General features: G+C 48.3%; 1 protein-coding gene across 1 annotated transcript; it reads right to left on the reverse strand.

Moving 5' to 3' along the window:
- Positions 1-20,491: 20,491 nt before the first annotated feature.
- On the reverse strand, positions 20,492-20,884 carry LOC142571568 (protein GVQW3-like). The gene has a single exon (XM_075680039.1). It carries the CDS (start codon positions 20,882-20,884, stop codon positions 20,492-20,494), a length of 393 nt encoding a protein of 130 aa, XP_075536154.1.
- Positions 20,885-21,594: the final 710 nt, after the last annotated feature.

A 21,594-nucleotide genomic window follows, 5' to 3' on the forward strand; every position in this document is an offset into this window, starting at 1 on the left:
TTCTAACGCTACCGTATGCACATGTGTCAGCCGTTTTTTTTTTACTTAAAACCAAGGAAAGGAACGCTGATGTGCCATGGATAACTGGCGATATCCTTCACCTTTATCGCCGCCTTGTTAGACTATAAGGCGACAAACACGCACTGTAGCAACTCTTTGTAGTCACACGGTTTTGAACTTCGACTAAAAACTACAGCAGCCAGATATTTCTTTTACGCTATCACTTTACCTAGTTCGTTAACATAAAATGTTGAAAAAATTAGGGGTCTGATTTCCCCTGGAAAAGCAACACCTCTGTCCTTCATAATAAGTGATGTCTCCACTAACGATCCCCACTGGCGCCACGCTTGGTCGTAATATATATATATATATATATATATATATATATATATATATATATATATATATTACGACCAAGCGTGGCGCCAGTCAGAAGACGATTTGACGTGTAGAGGTGGAATCGGTCTCGACAGACATCTTGTTTATGCATCGTTGTCTCTTGTAAATATTGTAAATATTGTAAATACATCTTTATATGTGACTTTTGCAACGTAAACATATATGTAAATGAGATGCAAACTGCAGGGAGGTTAACCGGCAGATAGATATCCAGTTTGCTACCCTGCACTAGGGAAGATATAAGGGGATACAGAACGATAAAGAAAGAATACACAGACATAGAAAGAGAGCGATTTTAAAACACGCACACGGACAAAGCAACAAACATCGTCTGATATCCTCTCTACGTCGTGGACCACAAGACCAACTTGTGCTGGAAATAATGCAGCTATATCACCACCATCGGAAAAAGGAAATGGCATCCCTTTTCAGTGGTTCCGAAGCCAGTGCAGCATCATGGGCAAATAAAAGGCCGATGAAGCTGCTTGGAGGGCTCACGAAAACGCTGGGAAAGAACTCATCCCGCTATCAAGAACTGATCCAGCAACAAAGCTTCACATACTTGCGCGTGATGCCACACCATCTATGTGGGACACGCCAGGTTTCCGGCATACTCCGGATGGTTCCGGCAACGCCTGGATCTATCCCTCCGACTACGCATTCCATCTGGACTATCCCGAATCGAGGCGACTGTTCTCTGCCGACTATGGCTAGGAGTGTCCTTTACGAATGTATTTGCTTGCCACATCGGAATGGCTGACAGTGCTGCCTGTGAGAGTTGCGGTAACGCGGAAACCATCGAACACATCCCCTGTCATTGTCCCCACTACAACTCCCAGAGACAGTCGCTCGTGACGGCGTTGGCACGCCTCGACGACCGGCCGCTTTCTGAGTTGGAGTGCTGGCTGATGCGGTCTTCACACCAGAAGGCGACGAAAGCGCTACTGAAGTTCCTCCGGTCAGGCGACCTGTTTGAACAACTGTGACATTCCTGAGTTCCCGCAACTGAAGCAACTGACTGTCGTTATGGCGTTATGGCAAGCCACGCATTGTTCACGAAACCCATCCGTTTACTATACAACTTCGCATTAAAAGCATGAAGCAGTTCTTTACCGCGTCAACTGCAATGCTTAAAGTATACTCAAGGCACTAGCGCGCAGCTTATAGGCTGCCTTGAAGAGGAAAATCCGTGTATTTTCTGTATCACGATGTCTCGAACCGCCTTAATTTAATTATACAAACTCATAACTATTAACTTCGTCAGTCTATAAAAGACCGCCTTGTATACATACCCACATACCCGCATCATACAGAAGACACCATAAGTCTCATATGAATTCACTTAATTTTTGACCTCTTCCGGTGAATGATATATCTTCAACGTGTCCCATACAACTAATGAATGAGACTTCGGCTTTTGCTAGCTCCAGCCATACGGTCTAAAAGGCGTACTTTGCGCAAAATGTTCTGCCGAGCAGCTGCGTCAGTTTCGCCAAACAGATCCGTCATACCTATTTCTTAAGCAACAAGCACCTGTAAATTAGTGAAATGAGTTTAAAGTGTAGTACTGAAAACGAGATAAATATTGGTTCATATGCCCTTTCGTGTGCTTCGAACAGCACACGAAAGGGCTAACAGAACAGCTAAAAGCCTCCATTAGTTGTACTTAAAATTACCGCCGATAGGTATTAATCGGTGAAGAACAGCCTGATATTGAGAAGCAGTTCAAAAGGCAAATGGTGTCGGCATAATCTAGACTGCAGTGTTATAGTTCAGTTCTCGGGCTGCTGCTGAATGTTTCTATGAATAAATGTGAAAATTCGATATTTTACCGTGAACTATTCGTCGTGAGCAAACAAGGTTTAGCGCATTAGAATCACAGCATTAATTACATATTAATTACTTCTCTCCACCTTGTGGGTTTCCGCAGAACTATTACGTCAATCATATGCAGGGTGTCCCAGCTATCTTGCAACAAGATTTAAAAATATGCAAATGCCACGTAGCCACAGAATCAAATCATCCACAATCAAATCAATGCCACAGAATCAAAGTAATGTTGTTTGCTATCGCTTGGAGATATTCAAATTATTTTTTTCATTCCACCTAATTATACAATTGGTCTTAATTAAGCAGTCAGCTCCTCAGATATTATAATTAGACAAAAAGTGTCAATGAGAAAATTGTAGAACAACATGAAAAACTCCTGATACAGCTTTATGTTGCTCAATACGTGCTACATAAAAGTGTTTTTCCCAGCGTGAAAGAAGCCCGCAAATTCACGCAAAATTGCCGCCGGACTGGTCGCTCGAGGCACTTCGGTTGTATTTGCGGGCTTCTTTCACGCTCGGAAAAACACATTTATGTAGCACGTGTCGAACTACAGAGAGCTGTAGTGGGAGTTTTTCATGTTGCTCTACAATTTTGTTATTGACACTTTTCATCTAATTATAATATTTGAGAAGTTGATTAATTAATTAAGACTAATTATGTAATTAGGTGGAACGAGAAAAAATAATCTGAGTATCTCCAAGCGACAGCAAACAACATTACCTTGGTTCTGTCCAGCTACGTGGTATATGCATATATTTAAATCTTGGTGGCCATTCGGGATAGGTCGTTGTCCTATCCCGAATAGCCCCTAGCCATGGAAAAGAGACCTGCTATGAGTAACTACTTAAGAGTAAAATACAAAATCAGGAAAGAAACAATTTATGATAACACAGAGGTAAGCTCACTACTTTTCGAAGCGAGAAAAGGCTGCCTTAGAACACGCACTTATAAAGCGAGATGTAAGAAGGAAGAAGAAGCACGTGCTTGCTGCGGTAAATCAAGGGAACGATGGAGCATGTTTTATTAGAATGTGAAAATATGTGCGCAGCGGTCGATTTAGATACCTCTGGCCTCCTTGAAGCCCTTGGGTTCTGCAAGAGCAAGGTGAAAGTAAATATGTCCACAGTAGAGATTAGTAAGTGGCGATTGGAAGATTGGCGGAAGAAAAGTAGGAAAACGACAAACAAGAGAGGCGTGCTAAGTTAATTAAATTATGAGGTTTTACGTGCCAAAACCACTTTCTGATTATGAGGCACACCGTAGTCGGGGACTCCGGAAATTTGGACCACCTGGGGTTCTTTAACGTGCACCTAAATCTAAGTACACGGGTGTCTTCGCATTTCGCCCCCACCGAAATGCGGCCGCCGTGGCCGGGATTCGATCCTGCGACCTCGCGCTTAGCAGCCAAACACCATAGCCACTAAGCAACCACGGCGGATGGCGTGCAAAAACAAAGTTCACAATAGGGGTTCAGAAAGTTTGGTTATGGGAATTCATCGTGTTCTTTTTTCTACTTTTACTTTCTTTATATTTTTAACATAGGTAGGACATTAGGCAATATAATAACAAGAGCTTAGTGGGGCAACCCACCGCCCCGTTCCAAAGGGGACGCTCACAGCATCCATAGCATCGAGCTCATAACCTTTCATCCCAACCCCTTTCAATAAAGGGATTCCTTCCTTCGTTCCTTTTCCATGGCTGCCACTCATGAGATTATCTCAGCCTCTCTGACTTTCCGCTTGACGTTCTTTATTGCCATGTTGCCCACCATACAGGTCGCACACTTGCTGGTAAACTTCGTAGTTTTTTTCCTCCCCTGTGAATCACTGTTTTTCCTGTACAAATACCTCAACACTCTCCCAGCCTATTTAATTACTTTCTTCCATATTCCTCAGTCCAGGCACGTACTCAGCATTCTTTTTCGGGGGGGGGGGGGGGGGCAACCCAATGTAGCTTTTCGATGCAAATGAGCAGGGGGTACCTTTATTAGTACAAATGTGAATAACGCCCGCCATTCGCCATAAAGACCCGTAAACTCGCAAAAGAGAAATGAAATAAGGTGAATCTCACAGGTACGCCTGTGAGATACACCTCTCCTTTACTTGGCAAACAAGGAACCACATCAAATGGACTCGCGCAGGAAAGAAGCGCTGGAAGAACACTGCCAAGAACAAGTAAACAAGCGGAAATGTAAAATAAAGATTTATATTGTAGCATAGAACTTAAAAAAAAATAGCAGTTCGCAACCAAGGCACACGGACCGCGTGGGGTTGTGTTACTCCTCCAGTCAATCATAGAAGCAAACAAAATCGCCTTGTGCCCTTTTCAAAATGGCGTCGTACTTCACACCTCCGGAGCGTCTGCTGTTCTTGAAGAGTGTTTTTCATCGACGGAAACAATGAGGTGTGCAACGGACATATACAAAGTGTATGGAGCCGGAGCCTTTCACTCATCGAAAGTCTACCTGCCGTAGTTGCTTAGCGGCTATGGTGTTGGGCTGCTAAGCACGAGGTAGCAGGATTGAATCCCGGCAACGGCAGCCGCATTTTCGATGGGGGCGAAATGCGAAAACACCCGTGTACTTAGATTTAGGTGCACGTTAAAGAACCCCAGGTGGTCCAAATTTCCGGAGTCCCCCACCACGGCGTGCCTCATAAGCTGATCGTGGTCTTGGCATGTAAAACTGCATAATTAATTAATTAAATCTTCAAAAGTCTGCGGTACGGTTAGTTTCACTGCTGAGCCCGTTTTACTCCTAAATTTCACTGCTGTTTGGATCTGACTGCTGGTACGATCTGTTGGGAACTCGGCGCTGACGCCCGTGGTTGTACCTGGGTCGCAAGCCCCAAGGGTAGCGTTGGCCTGGCGGCCTGGGGTACAACTCGAAGCATCCGAAGGTCCCGGCAAAGCATGAGTCGACTGGTAACAACGAAACAACTTGTTTATTTTAACATCGCAAAGAGTTGGCGGTCAGGTTTGACCGAAGTAGAGAGACGGGAGAGCACTTCACTCAACTGAAGAAATCGGAGCCCTCCTTTTGGCGTCCGGGGGCAGCTGTTTTTATACTCTCGCAGTTGAGGGCAAGAAGGAACCCCTCAAAAGACGAGCACGTGAATGTACAATGGGCTAATGGTGACGCACACTGTCGTAGCGATGCCGTAGCACCATGTCGTGGCGCTGCGCACGATCTCGTAGCACCCTGTCGTGGCGCTGCGCACGATCTCGTAGCACCCTGTCGTGGCGCTGCCGGTCGGACACAATGACTGTAATGAGAGGATGGTCCCTGCTTTGGCATCGCCTGTTTCGGGCACAATGACTGGAACGAGATCCCTGCTTTGGCATCGCCTGTTTCGGGCCCAATAACTGGAATGAGATCCCTGCTTTGGCATCGCCTGTTTCGGGCACAATGACTGGAACGAGATCCCTGCTTTGGCATCGCCTGTTTCGGGCCCAATAACTGGAATGAGATCCCTGCTTTGGCATCGCCTGTTTCGGGCACAATGACTGGAATGCGAGGAGGATCCCTAGGCGGTCGCATCGCCGCAGACGCGCCTGGAAACACCTGGCGATGAGTGTTGCGGCGACGACGATCGGGCCAAAATGTCTGCCGCCCCGCCGCAGTCGCGCCGGCAAAACCACGTGTCGCAGGCGAAACGCAACAGACCGCCCCGCCGGGGGAAGGAGATCCCGATGGACAGGGGACTGCATCCGCTGTCCGGAGGGATGTCGCTCGATGATGCTCATAACCGAAGTCGGGCGTCCCTTGACGTTTCTTGAGCGCAGCGCACAGAGAAGGCCTCGTTCTCTCGTTCAGGTTCGCACGGGACACTGCAAAGTGACTTCGGGAGAGTTCACATTTTTGTTCTCGTTCCCGGCAAGCGTTAGAACTACGCTGAAAACTCAACCGCTCAGTCAGCAAGCACGGCACAACCCTCACTAAGCCCTGCCAGGCTCTTTCCCCTTTTTATACCACTGCCTAGTTCCTTACAGTAGTCTAGCATCACTCAGAACGCGTCCACAAATTGAAAAATTGCACTAGAAAGCATATCATCACTTTGAAACACTAAACAAAAGCAATATGTAAAAAAAATCCTGCCTCAGGAAGAAAAACATCAGTAACAAACAATTTTGAGGCTGATTCCTACGTTAGGGGCTTCGACTTAAGCCATCGGCGTTACCGTTGAGACTCCCCTTTTTGTAACGCACCTCAAAGGAATATTGTTGTAAAGCGAGGCTCCAGCGCAGGAGGCGGCCATTTTTGGGAGAGATGGTCTGCAGCCATTGGAGAGGGCAGTGATCCGTCTCAATGATAAACCTCGAGCCGGCTAGATAGCATGACAATTTCTGAACGGCCCACACGAGACACGCACACTCTTTCTCGGTGGCGCTATACGCCTGCTCACGACTGGTCAGCTTACGACTAGCATACAGGACGGGGTGTTCTACTTCTCCATTTTCCCGTTGGCACAGTACAACGCCCATGCCTCGCTCACTAGCATCGCACTGAACAATGAACCCTTTTGTATAGTCTGGCGATCGTAGCACAGGCTGGCTTGTTAGGGCACTCTTTAGGGCGCTAAAAGCTCTTTCCTTTGTCTCCTCCCAGACGACTGTTTGAGGCTCTGTCTTTCTTAGAGCATCCGTCAGGGGAGCCGCGATATCAGAGTACCTAGGGATGTACCTCTGATAGTAGCCGGCGACACCCAAGAACGACCGAATATCGGTCTTGGTGCGCGGTTGCGGAAAGTCTCGCACAGCGGCCACTTTTATTTCAGAGGGGCGGCGACGACCCTGACCAATCATGTGACCGAGGTAGACAACCTCGGCCTGTGCTAACTGGCACTTAGGAGCCTTGACTGTCAAGCCCGCTTCGCGCAGGCGGGTTAGCACTGCCCGCAAGTGTGTCATATGCTCAGACCAGGATGCGGAGAATATCGCTACGTCGTCTAGATACGGTAAAGCGAATTCTTGCTGTCCCCGCAACACTTTATCCATGAGGCTTGAAAAACAGTATGGCGCGTTCTTCAAACCAAAACTCAACACTTTAGGACGGAATGTTCCCATTGGTGAAATGAACGCCGCATACCTACTAGCCTCTTCTGTAAGTGGAACCTGCCAATAACCCCTGACAAGATCTAGGGTAGAAATAAACTGAGCGCTACTAACTTTCTCAAGGCGCTCCTCGATGTTAGGGATCGGATAAATTTGATCCTTAGTGATGGAATTAAGCCTGCGGTAGTCGACGCAAGGACGAGGTTCCTTGCCCGGTACCTCAACTAAAATCAAAGGGGAGGTATAATCACTCTCACCTGCCTCAATAACACCGAGCTGTAGCATTTTCTTTACCTCAGCCTCCATAATATCGCTCTGGCGGGGTGACACCCGATACGCCTTGGATCGTACTGGCTCTGTGGAGGTAAGTTCTATATCATGAGTAAGTACAGAAGTCCTACCAGGCCTCTCAGAGAACAGACCTTGAAACTCTTGTAATAGCTGGTGTAGTTCGGTTTTCTGTTCAGGCGACAGCGGTGCTTTACTGATAAGGTCACTAATGACTTGACCGGTGTCTTCCCTGTTCGTCACTGAGCCTAGTCCTGGAAGCTCGACCGGAAGCTCTTCAGGAACGTTTACCATCATGCACACCACTGCTTCCCTTTGTCTATAAGGTTTGAGCAGATTACAGTGGTAAACTTGCTGTGCTTTCCGCTTTCCTGGCAGACTTACCACGTAGTTAACGTCCGACAGTTTCTGAACAATTCGTGCTGGGCCCTCCCACTGCACGTCTAGTTTGTTGTTTAGCGATGTGCGCAATATCATGACCTCATCGCCAACCTCAAAACGACGGGCCCTGGCTGTCCGATCATAATAAACCTTGGCCCTCTGCTGGGCCTTTGTCATTGCTTCACCTGACAACTCCTGTGCCCTTCTTAAGCGTTCGAGGAGCTTAAGTACGTACTCCACCACGACTGGGTCGTCGCCCCTACCTTCCCATGATTCTCGAAGCATGCGAAGCGGAGATCGAAGCGAGCGACCGTACACCAGTTCAGCTGGCGAAAACCCCGTAGCCGCATGCGGCGCGGTCCTTAAAGCAAACATCACCCCAGGCAGACACAGCTCCCAGTCAGTTCGATGTTCAAAACACAACGCTCTCAACACGCGCTTCATGACGGAGTGGAGCTTCTCAACGGAATTCGACTGTGGGTGGTACACTGAGCTGTGTAGCAGCTTTACCCCACACCTTTCGAGAAAAGTTGTCGTCAAAGCGCTAGTAAACACTGTGCCCTGATCTGATTGGATTTCCGTAGGAAAACCAACTCGCGCAAATATGGACAGTAGTGCATTGACTATCTCAACTGAGCTGAGTTCTTTAAGCGGCACTGCTTCAGGGAACTTTGTCGCTGGGCAGATCACAGTCAAAATGTGTCTGTACCCCGTGGCTGTTACCGGCAGAGGTCCCACTGTATCAATAACGAGCCGTCTAAAAGGCTCCGTTATGATAGGTACCAATTTCAACGGCGCCCTTGATTTGTCCCCTGGTTTGCCCACCCGCTGACAAGTGTCACATGTCCTCACGAAATGGTCTGCGTCCCGAAAACACCCTGGCCAATAGTACTCTTGCAAGAGACGGTCCTTAGTTTTCTTAACTCCTAGGTGTCCGGACCACGAACCCCCATGTGACAAGCGCAACAGATCCTGACGATAGCATTGAGGCACGACCAGCTGATCGAACTCCACTCCTCTGCGGTCTAGATACTTCCGGTACAGGACTCCCCCTCTTTCCACAAAACGCGCAGTTTTCCTGGCGATACCTTCTTTGACATTGCAGCGCACGTTTTCCAGGCTGCCATCCTTTTTTTGCTCGGCTATCAAAGCCGACCGGCTGACTTTTAGCAACCTATCAAGTCCGTCTGACGTAGGCGCGATGAGCAAATCAGTAGATAGCTCTTCTAACTTTCCCGCGTCGGGCGTTTCCTCTCCAGTATCTGGCGCCTTTAACGTTACAGACTCAAGTCTATTCAGTTCGGGCGTGCTCGGAATATCAGCTTGCTGCGCCTCTGACCCTTTTTCGTTGTTTGATAACGTCGGCCCCGCAACTACCGCCTTTGCAGCGAGCTCCCGAACCTTCGATCTGGTTAAGGCCTGAACACTAGCTTCACCAAACAAAAGCCCCTTCTCGCGCAGGAGGTGATCGGACCTGTTTGAAAATAGGTACGGGTACTGGGGGGGCAGCATAGATGACACTGCCGCCTCCGTCTCAAGCGCTCCGAAAGGTCCTTCAATAAGCACTTTTGCTACCGGCAGACACACGCTATGAGCTTCCACGGCTTGCTTGATCCATGCGCACTCGCCCGTGAACATATGGGGTTCTACGTAAGATGGGTGAACTACATCCATCGTAGCTGCGGAATCGCGAAGCACTCGGCACTCTTTCCCGTTCACGAAGAGGTCTCGCATGTAAGGCTCGAGAAGCTTCATGTTCTCGTCAGTGCTGCCTATTGAAAAAAACACAACTTTTGGTGTTGTTTCCGGACACTGCGCCGAAAAGTGACCCGGCTTCTGGCACGTATAACACAAGCGCGCTCGCCTCATCTCGAACCGCTTTCTGCGTTTGGCTGCCGCCGTCTCTTTACGTTTGGTCGGACTGCTTTCGCTCGCATCCGCACTACGCGTGTCCCCCTTTAATCTCATGGGTGTGAACTTCGGCCTCTCAAACTTCGAGCCAAATTCACCCTTTTGACCGTCCTTAGCTCCGCGAGCCCGACGCGTCACAAACTCCTCGGCTAGCTCAGCGGCTTTAGCCACCGTACAAACGTCTGGCCTATCCAAGACCCAGTATCGCACGTTCTCCGGTAACCGACTATAAAACTGTTCTAGCCCGAAACACTGCAGAACTTTATCGTGGTCACCAAACGCTTTCTCTTCTTTGAGCCACTCCTGCATGTTCGACATAAGCCTATACGCAAACTCTGTATATGACTCACTTTTGCCTTTCTCATTTTCCCGAAACTTCCGACGGAACGCCTCCGCAGACAGCCGGTACTTTTTTAGCAGACTCGATTTTACTTTGTCGAAATCCTCTGCCTCCTCTCTATCCAAGCGAGCGACTACGTCGGCCGCCTCGCCGGGTAACAAAGTGAGCAAGCGCTGTGGCCACGTTTCCCGAGAGAACCCCTGCTTCTCGCACGTTCGCTCAAAGTTAACCAGGAACAAACCAATGTCCTCTCCAAGCTTAAACGGCCGCATCAGGTCAGTCATTTTGAACAATACGCGTTCTCCTGCACCGTGTGCCTGACTTCCATTACGAGCGCGTTCCATTTCTACCTCAAGACGCTTCATTTCCAAAGCGTGTTGACGGTCACGCTCTTGTTGCTCTCGCTCTTTCTGTTCTTTACGTTCACGCTCTTCTTTTTCTTTTGCAGTCTCCCTCTCTTCAATAGTCTCAAGGCATTCCGACAGCTCGTCATCCTCAGCCTCTAACTCAAGAATAGCCTTTAGCAGTTCAGGTTTTCTTAGTTTGTCTGAGACATCCAGACCCAACTCTCTTGCAAGCTCCAACAATTTCGGTTTGCGCAACGACTTCAAATCCATGGCTGCTCTGAATGCTGCTTTCTCTACTGCTTACTATTGTCTTGCCGCAACTAACCCGGCAGCAACGACAACCACAATTACCAGCTCTGTTTCTGACACTAACAAAAAGCCTGGCAAAGCTCAGAAGAAGAAAGTCCCGCACTCACCAAACCTCGCAGGCAGGAATTCCGCGCAGTCGTTCCGCTGCAGGCAACCAGTCGTCACACAGGGCTCGTTGCACTGCTCCCGGATCGTCGTTGAGCTGCTCAGCATACCGTCAACTGCATCTCTTCGCTGCTGGCCTCCGTTGTCGCGATCTCACCGCTGGCAGACAGTTGTTTGAAGTCGTAGGCGATCCCACCGCTGCCAACCAGATGTTTGGGATCTGACTGCTGGTACGATCTGTTGGGAACTCGGCGCTGACGCCCGTGGTTGTACCTGGGTCGCAAGCCCCAAGGGTAGCGTTGGCCTGGCGGCCTGGGGTACAACTCGAAGCATCCGAAGGTCCCGGCAAAGCATGAGTCGACTGGTAACAACGAAACAACTTGTTTATTTTAACATCGCAAAGAGTTGGCGGTCAGGTTTGACCGAAGTAGAGAGACGGGAGAGCACTTCACTCAACTGAAGAAATCGGAGCCCTCCTTTTGGCGTCCGGGGGCAGCTGTTTTTATACTCTCGCAGTTGAGGGCAAGAAGGAACCCCTCAAAAGACGAGCACGTGAATGTACAATGGGCTAATGGTGACGCACACTGTCGTAGCGATGCCGTAGCACCATGTCGTGGCGCTGCGCACGATCTCGTAGCACCCTGTCGTGGCGCTGCGCACGATCTCGTAGCACCCTGTCGTGGCGCTGCCGGTCGGACACAATGACTGTAATGAGAGGATGGTCCCTGCTTTGGCATCGCCTGTTTCGGGCACAATGACTGGAACGAGATCCCTGCTTTGGCATCGCCTGTTTCGGGCCCAATAACTGGAATGAGATCCCTGCTTTGGCATCGCCTGTTTCGGGCACAATGACTGGAACGAGATCCCTGCTTTGGCATCGCCTGTTTCGGGCCCAATAACTGGAATGAGATCCCTGCTTTGGCATCGCCTGTTTCGGGCACAATGACTGGAATGCGAGGAGGATCCCTAGGCGGTCGCATCGCCGCAGACGCGCCTGGAAACACCTGGCGATGAGTGTTGCGGCGACGACGATCGGGCCAAAATGTCTGCCGCCCCGCCGCAGTCGCGCCGGCAAAACCACGTGTCGCAGGCGAAACGCAACACTGCCAACTGAAGTGAAACTTGACAATAAATAGTTGCAGCGATGCAAGCATTTTATTGAAGTTGAATAAAGAATTAAACTTTCGCCATTCCACTGTAATAGGCGAGGGAAAACGCATAAAATTACGCACTAATAATCTTATTTTTGTGGCTACCGCCTTATTTGGGTAACACGAAAAGTTTGAAGTTTGTAGCCTCGCGGAGGAACAGTGGCTAAAGGTTATGAGGGCGGGGCTTCACTGCAGACTTAAGTTGTATCTGACTATAGTAGCGTTTTTTGAATTAGCTCTGGAAGAATTATATAGAAGTATATATTTGCGGAACAATCACAGGTTCTTTTGTATCCCTCGTTTACTGCTCTACCAAGTGCCAAAACCGACTCGTATTGTTATTTGGGAAATTGCGTAACGACGCTTGAAGTGCGTGGTAGTGCACAGTGCCAAAGGCTGGTCCATGCCGGAGACTTGTGGCGAGTCTCTGTAACCTATCGCCTGGGGGCAAGGCGTTGGTCATTTCACTCACGAATGAAGTCGGCCGTTTCCGATCCAACCGACTTACAATCAAGGGCATTCACCAAGGCAAAATTCACTAGGCCATTCCCAAGGCGGTGAACTCAGACCAAAGTTTGAAGTGGCCGGGGGTTGTAGCGCACCCTTGTAATCCAGCCATGGAGACCTCAGCATAGAATGGTGTCCCTGAGCTAAGACTACAGTCGTGAAGTGGCCGGGGGTCGTGGCGGACCCTTGTAATCCTGCTTCAGGGAGGCCTTATCATGGAATGAATGAATTAACCAGACCACAGCCTGAAGTGGCCGGGGGGCTTGGCGGACCCCTGTGATCTAGCCGCGTGGAGGCCTCAGCATGGAATGGCGTCCTTGAGAGAGTTCCTAACCGTACTGTTAGGGCTGGGGGAGGGTTGTGCGCCCCTGCAATCCAGCCTATTGGAGGCTACAGTGCGGAAGTCGGTCCATCTCGTAAGTCGGTCAAGGGAAAGGCCGGCGACCTTTCATGGTCCAGAGGTGCCTGAACGATGCGGATTGTGGCGTGTCCGTGTAATACAGCCTGGGTGGAGTCGCGACCTCTGGATCTGAGCTCTCCCCACCTCCTAGGGGTGCGTCACGGGCAACGTGCGAGTGGAGTCGGATGTTCGCACGGCTAAGCGGGGGAGCTCTTGCCGCAGCCTGGAGTCGGAGGGCTGCGGTCGCAGAGAGGGGGAAAATGCGGAGCCCAAATATGTTTCGGCACCCGGCAAAACGCGGGGGATGTCTACCCCCTCCTGCTATCCCGATGCAGGGAATGTGCCCAGGTGAGCAGAACTGGCATCAGTTGCGGCAGTGCTGCATGGTCAGCTTAGCAAGGGAAACGGTAGCTGAACCCTTGTCAGCGTAGGTCGTTTGGATGCGACCCATGCGGCTGAACTAGTCCCTGCTATCTGCAGCTTGAAAAAGGGTGAACCCTGCACCAGGCTGGACGTTGGGCTACCGGAGTACTGGCAAGGAAATATTGTGTGCGTTGAGCCTGGATAACTCTGGGCCCAACTGTTGATGCCGGGACAATTCCTGGCACAACTCCTGCTACAGGTGAACCCTGTAGCTAAACATGTCACCGGTTGTCCCGTACCGCCGACTATAGTAGCGTTTTTTGAATTAGCTCTGAAAGAATTATGGAGAAATATATATTTGCGGAACAATCACAGGTTCTTTTGTATCCCTCGTTTACTGCGCTACCAAGTACCAAAACCGACTCGTATTGTTATTTGGGAAATTGCGTAACGATGCGTGGCCGCCAGTCCCGTACAGCCGCGTAGAGCGCAGGACGCTGCAGTTCTAGACGTACTGCGCCCACCGCGGAAGGTTAGAAAAACACCTACATAAGCACAGCAGAGAAGTGGCTACGTCAAGCGGCTTGACTGATAACTGAAGAAGCGTCATTCAAAACACACAAAATCATTCTCTACTTCCGGTGGCGTTTTTTCTGCTTCTATTTTAAATAAGAAGATGTTGATCCATAAATATTTTCGTAAACAATGGTTAAATTTGTTAATTTTCTCCTTTCCTCCCTGTTTGGCTGTTGCCTTAGTATATCGCCTAATTTCTCGATCGCTTGCGACTCTTGTTTCCAGTTGCCAGTTTTGCACGAAAAGTGCTGTACAATTAGAGAAAAAGCAGACGAGGTTACGAGTTGCAGTCATATTGCTTATGGGTTTAAGGGTTATTGCAGGGTTTGATGATGGACGCTGTTTCGTATTATTTTATTTTCCACCTTATCTAACCCACATCGCGGGTATATGGTTCCGAGGATTTGCCAGTGTCGCGGCGAGCCGTCACTCGGGGAAATAATGATTCAGAAAGGGTCCTTTTGAACTCCTTATCTGGCATTACACCGCAGCTCCACCCCACAAAAACCCCACAAAGGCCTGCCACACCTTCTGTATAAGGCTTTAACCAGATGGGAGTAAAATGAAAAGGCGGTGTTCCCTACGATGTTCCCGTTTCAAAGTGAAATTTAGTGAATTCAGTGAAGTACGAGAATACTCTCAAGATGAATGTAATTTTCAATACCACGCGTGCTATTCACTCCTTTAGTGCTACGCCACTACTCCAGTGTTTTACATGGTCCGAACGGCCGGGAGTGTCTTTTTGCGTTCACTGGAATGCGTGTCGTCCGTTATGTGGTGCGTCGAGGCAGCCCAGTGGGAAGGAAGGTATGGCAATGCCCCATCAAAACTCCCCCCCCCACTCCCCGTACCCTCAAACCATTAATTAGTAGCGAGGACCTGTGGGAGACTGCCTTGCGCAGCTCCGATCCCACCCTACAGGACCGAGTCCCTGAGTCGGGCTGAGTAAATAAGAGAGGCATACCACGCCTGGTAGACGGACGTCTAGCCACATTATGTAATGACGGACGCCTGCTGGGACTGGAGTACATAGACCTCTCCCCCCCCCCTCCTGCCCCTCCCCTCTCTTAAAAGGGAAATAAAGTTCATTCATTCATTCATGACAATTCTCCACGTTGCCGTTACACTAAAGTTCGCCTTTTTTTTCAGTAGGTAATGATACTACGGAATAATCGGAACTGACACATTACACGCGTCCTTAAAACAAAGGTCGCAGCGCTCCTCAGAAAAAATTGAGCCGACGGATATTCCTCTGGTGTATATGTTGCAAATCGGAAGGTCGTAACCTTGGGTTGCCACAGCTGTGTAAGTTCTCGTGGTGTTGCACGCAAGTGCTTCCAAGTTAGAATACATAGAGGTCAGCATTACTGATCGAGGATGCTCTCTACGCGGCATAATATTCGTGACAAAAGAACACGAGGCGACAGATAAACATAGTACGTCACTAGAAACGCGACAAAAGGCACGGAGGCAAGAAACAGTACTACCCAACGCTCACTTTGCGAGACAGCGGAAGGGACAAACCTACCGCTATTTATAGGCATGCACTCTGAGGAACCGATCCGTCCGGTGATCGTCTCTGTACCACAACAACTCACGGCGCGAACAAAGGAGACCTACCTCGCCAGGAAGTCACGCTCACCGAGTGTGGCGTGTTCTAGGCGTCTATTGGTCATTTTGCGAGTACTTTCGACGCATGCCGCCTCCTTTCTTTGTTTCTTTTCGAAGGAAGTTGCAACGTTACTCCCGGTGATGATATACTATAGCATGGCTTACTCAGCTGAGACACCCCGATGCGGCACAGTGAAGACAAATAGCGGGCAACGGACTCTGCAGACTCGTCCGTCCCATGCACCATGTGCAGCAGTGGCGACACTCGGCTTTCCGGCACCCGGTGCGGCTGCTCCGAGTGTCGCACCCCCTCCCTTCTTTTCTTGCCGCTCCCTCCTGTTTTCGTAGCGCACATTTTGTATAGAGAATGTGAAGTAATTTAGAAGGGCAGCGCTCTTAGTTTTTACCTGTAATTTGACATATATCTCTTTTAAAAAGAAAGAAGACAATATGGTGGCAGTTTGGCATGCCACACTTTTGTAAGCGTTCTAGAAATCGTGCCGCTAGGCCCTGCAAACTGGGAGCCCACAGTCAGCAGCTAAAATATTATACATTAAAATAACACAAAGTAAACAATGCCGTGCATGATACAAACTATGCTTATCTAAACTATAGCTTACCAGGGTGTGAGCTTGGTGCGAGTTGGTAATCCAATTTAACTTGCTAAGGCGTGTTATTGGCGGGAGCTGGACGAAGAAACATATGACAAGTATGGCCCTTCTTGCAAGTCGCGTTCATTGAAGGGTAACAGAATATATACAAAAGAAATGCATCATAAAAACAGATAATGTCGCCACCAAAGTGATCAATGCGCGAAGGAGAGGACTGCATCAGCGCTCCTTCCCTGTCCTTATCGAACAAGGAACTACGTTTCCTTGCTTACTCACCTCGGTCACGTTGATTGCAACATAAGTTTTTATCTTGGGTTTCTTTGGTACATACTCCGTTGTCCTTCAATAAATGCGAGGTGGAAGTAGCACCATGTTTGTCTTACATTATTATTTTCGTAATACTGCCAGCCGCCTTTTGGCAGCCAAAGGAGGGAGGGATCACAAAACACAAAAAAGGGTAAGAACGAAGCAACTGACAATGCGCGTGAATAAAAAAAATATGAATGCATAATCTGCTTCATCATACACAACTAAATAAAACGCATAAGCAAATGAAAGATGGGTTGCAAAACGCTGATACAAACCAAGAGAAATAGGAACGAAGCAACTGACAATTCGCGTGAAAAATAATTGTTAAGTACACATGTTTATTCGTCTAACTTTAGTCAGCAATGGGCTTTAGCAAGTTAAAATGCTTTTAGCAAAGTATATTTACTACTCCTTACAACGGGAAGCAGTTAGTTTTCATAAACATCAGGCGAAAAAAGAAAAAAGTATTGGGCGACAACTTTGAACGGTCACATCGAGTGTACTTAAGCTATAAAGAACAAAATTAAGCTCACATGAAAACACACTGAAAACACATTGGTTCCAAAGCTTGTGCGTTCAACTAAAAAAAATGAGGAGCCATTCCATTCTGTGAAGGTGAATCACCAGCGAAGCTGTAGCACGTCACACAGGGTTAGACAAGGGTACATGTATTAATTTTCATCATTTCATCAGAATACCACTGCGAACTGACTGGCGATATACGATTACTGATAATACTATAGACAGCACCCCATTAAACACCAAATATGCTTACAAAAAACAAACGCGCGGGCTGCACCCTTGTCAGCACACCCCCTAGTGACGCCACTGGTCCGAAGTCTTTTATTAGCCCAAATTATATTGCCATAAAAAAGAAAGAAAACAGTAGAAAGAAAGAGAAAACCACTAACCACACCAATTTTACACCGTGCCTGTATACAGGGTGTCCTACGTAACTTGAGCCAAACATTAAAAATACGCGAATGCCACGTAGCCGGAGAGAACCAAGGTAATGCTGTTTGCCGTCGCTTGGAGATACTCAGATTATTTTTTTAGATAATTTTAGATAATTTTAGATTATTTTTTAATTAGATAATTAGTCTGAATTAATTAATCAACTTCTCAAATATTATAGTTAGATTAAAAGTGTCAACGAGAAAATTGTAGAAGGACATGAAAACTTCCCGATACAGCTATTTGTAGCTCGATACGTGCTACATATAAGTGTTCTTCCGAGCGCGAAAGAAGCACGCGAATACACGGGAAATCGCCACGCGCCACGTGTATTTGCGGGCTTCTTTCACGCTCGGAAAAACACTTATATGTAGCACGTATCGAGCTACAAAAAGCTGTATCGGGAATTTTTCATGTCCTTCTACAATTTTCTCGTTGACACTTTTAATCTAACTATAATATTTGAGAAGTTGATTAATTAATTCAGACTAATTATCTAATTAGGCGAAACGAAAGAAATAATCTGAGTATCTCCAAGCGACGGCAAACAGCATTACCTTGGTTCTCTCCGGCTACGTGGCATTCGCGTACATTTAATGTTTGGCTCAAGTGACGTGGGGCACCCTGTATGTAGTACGTATATTTTTTTAGTCGGGCTTCAAACGACAAACCATGCGCCACGACCACTGAGAATAAGAACAAAAGACGTACTATATGTCCTTCATGTGTAGCCACTGGAGACGTTAACACAACAAGCGTTACTTCAAATAAGTCAGCTAAAAGCGCCGCGTGTTCCTGCTGCTCCAGGACGAAACGACGAGGAGATGGGGAGCGAGAAAAGGACGCTGTAGAAGAGAAAGTAAAACCGCGGAAGTGGCCGCTGCCAGTGGTTGCATGGCTGCTGCAGTGATTGTGAGCAGGGTTGTCAGGTATTCGGAAGAAAAAAAAGCCGAAAAATTCCGTAAAATAGCCAAAAACAGTCGCCAACTGCGGCAAAAGCTTTAATTGGTAGCCAAAAATGCTGCCACGGTGCGACAAACGACCATTTGCCCATTTTTAACACGAAAATAAGGAAGAAAAGGCGAGAGAGACCTGTAGTTTCCGCCTGCGCTGATGACAAAGAAAAATAACAGAACAAAACAGTAGTTATCACATTATATTGTATCATAATTTACCATAATACATGACCAGCTCATGCTCTTTGATCATTTCTGCTGCACAATTGCGTGCTTTCTCATAGCCGAACTGGTATCGCCAGTTTCAGTAGAATAAACTTGCTGAACGCCGTCCTTGCTCAGATGGTTATATTAACTCTATGTCACCATGACTTCACTTCAAACGTTCCCGTGCGAACTCTATGACTTCACACACGTTCTACACTCCCTGGTACGCAGTCGCATAGTCACATATACATTGGTACCTGCCATGTCATGGCTGCCATGACGTGTTTTTGGTTGTTGCAGTCGTTTCTGACGCCAGGAACCATGCTCTTCGAGATTTCCTATAGAGGTAACCGTCGCTGGGGTTGATATTAGGACACCGCGGACTGCTTCCGTCCTTCGAAGGGCGCAAAAGCATTGCCTTTAAGATTGGTCAATTCCTGTTACTCAGAGAGCTGCTTGGGCCTGTTCAATTATCGGTCAATGACAGTCCCGAATTGGCCGAGGCGTTGATTTCAGCCAACGAGCATTGCACATGAAGCGTCTCGGGCAGTCCTGGACAGCCCAGGGGGACATGTCGAAGAGGCCCATCAGCCATGTGGTGGCTATATTTTCAGCTCGTGAGTTTGCTTCCCGAGCTTGCAACACACAGAAGCGTGGACTTGAAGATCTGACGTTTGGGGCTGTTGCTTCGAGGGGGCCGTCGTGGGGAGTGCGATTCGGCCAATACCTATAACAATTATCACTGCCAAAAGTAGCCAGAAAGTAGCCAAGTCACCAAGCACACTTTTCGGTCGCCAGGAGCCTCTAAATGTAGTCAATCTGGTGAGGAATTGCCAAATCTGGCAACTCTGATTGTGAGGCAGAGGCGTGTGCAAGAGTCTGGCTCCTGAAGACAAGGGTGCCAATTCGTTATCCTCTATACATCACGCGCAGAAGTTATCGAGCACAGTAATGTACCTCCTACTATAGACACAATTATTTGCGACATTGCAGTTCTGATTTAAAATTTACCTTTATTATTAATTTTGAGGTACCTAGGGTAGTACATTTTCCAGCCACCAACGCTAGTCCAGCGCTTCTTGCGTACGCGTTCATTCTGTGAAACTGCACGGCACCACCTGCTCTTGCGTTCGTCGCGTACGTCTCTGTAAGAGGTCTGTTAGAAAAGTATCCGACCTTTGGCCGAAGAAGAAAAACTGGCATAACTGTAGCGTTGGAAACCTAATCACCCTCAAAGTAGCCTCCTTGGGACTCCACAGACTTCTCCCAGCGGTGCTGCCATTGTAGGAAGCATTCCGAGAAGGCCTCTTTCGGATTGGAATTCAGCTCAGCTGTCGTTGCAGCCATAATGTCCTCTCTTGTCTGAAATCGCGCTCATTTCAATGGCCTCTTGATTTTGGGAAACAGCCAGAAGTCGCAGGGGCCATATCAGGATAGTAAGAAGGCTGTTGAACTACAGGAGCTCGCTTTTCGCCAAAAAAGTCTGAATCAAGTGCGAGGAATGTGCAGGAGCATTGTCGTGATGGATGCGCCAATTTCATGTTGACCACAACTCTAGTCTCTTGCGCCGCACAGTATCACGTAGGCGACGGAGGACACCCTGTAGTACTCTTTGGTGATTGTTTGACCCTGCGGTGCGTACTCGTGGTGTACCACACTGCGGGAGTCAAAGAAAGCAGTCAGCATCACTTTGAAGTTGCTGCGCACTTGGAGGGCCTTCTTTGGTCTTAGTGACGTGGAATGCTTCCACTGTGACGACTGGGATTTGGTTTCCGGGTCGTATCCGTACACCCAAGACTCTTCACCAGTGATTATGGTGTTCATGAAGTCGGGGCCACTGTTTGTGGAATCCAGCATGTCCTGTGAGACTTCAATACGAAGTTACTTTTGCTCCACCGTGAGCAGCTTCGGCACGAATTTCGCCGTAACTCTCTTCATGGCCAAATCTTCGGTCATAATGGAATGTGCAGAAAAAGTACTGATGCCCACCTCTTCCGCAATTTCTCGGATAGTCACACGACGGTCCCGCATCACTACAGCGTTCACTTCGGCAATGACCTGGTCATTTCGGCATGTTGATGGCCGACCGAAGCGTGGCTCGCTCTCCACCGATGTGCGGCCTTCTTTAAACCGGTTGTACAACTCCTTAATATGTGTGCTGCTCATACCATCGTCACCGAAAGCCGTCTGAATCTTCCTAATGGTTTCCACTTGGCTGTCGCCCACTTTCTGGCAAAATTTGATGCAGTAGCGCTGCTCCAGTCGCTCCGCCATATTCCTTGCAATAAATATCCGACGAGAGCACTGCGCACTACCTCACTCAAACGCTGCGTCCCAGCGAATGACACTATCGGCAGGCGGGAAAAAAATTCGCACATGCGCACGAAGGTTCAAGGTCGGCTGATCCAAGCGCGCTCAATTATTTCATATCCATCAGGTGTTCGCAAAAAAATGTATATATATAATAAGGTCGGATACTTTTCTAACAGACCTCGTATACGCACCCTACAATGACGTTTGCCTTAGAGTTGTATATGGCTCCAGGAGCCCAGGGGTGCAGACGGGGGGGGGGGGGGGGGGGCGGGCTTCAGCCCGCCCCCTGAAATTTTTTCGGGTGTCAGGCACAGCCGACCAAAATAACCCCTGGTGCCGGAAATCATTCTGGAGTTTGTCCAGAATGTCCTTTTTACGCTCGAAAAGACATTTCAACACGAACATTGCAAAGTCGGGCTGTATTTCGCGGCAACGCCCATACACCGGGAGTCACATAACGCAAGGAGCCCCATCCGAGCACAAAGTTTCAAGGGCGTTCTGATGACGAGCGGGCTCGTCGTGGCATCTCGCGGAGGCCGCGGAATTTACGGAGCGCATGGATTTAAATTCCGAAACTTTATGTGTATAAAGATCTCATAAAATTTTGGTGCGAAAGATGCATTCACATTTTCAAAGTCTTGCTTTAGATTTTCGATTCCGGAAGTTTGTGG

The sequence above is a fragment of the Dermacentor variabilis genome, chromosome 1 (assembly GCF_050947875.1).
Source record: "Dermacentor variabilis isolate Ectoservices chromosome 1, ASM5094787v1, whole genome shotgun sequence".
NCBI classification, from domain to species: domain Eukaryota; kingdom Metazoa; phylum Arthropoda; class Arachnida; order Ixodida; family Ixodidae; genus Dermacentor; species Dermacentor variabilis.

Bases quoted from the DNA above. Each gene is read 5' to 3' on its own strand.
- LOC142571568 (XM_075680039.1), bottom strand. From the start codon at position 20,884: ATGGCGGAGCGACTGGAGCAGCGCTACTGCATCAAATTTTGCCAGAAA.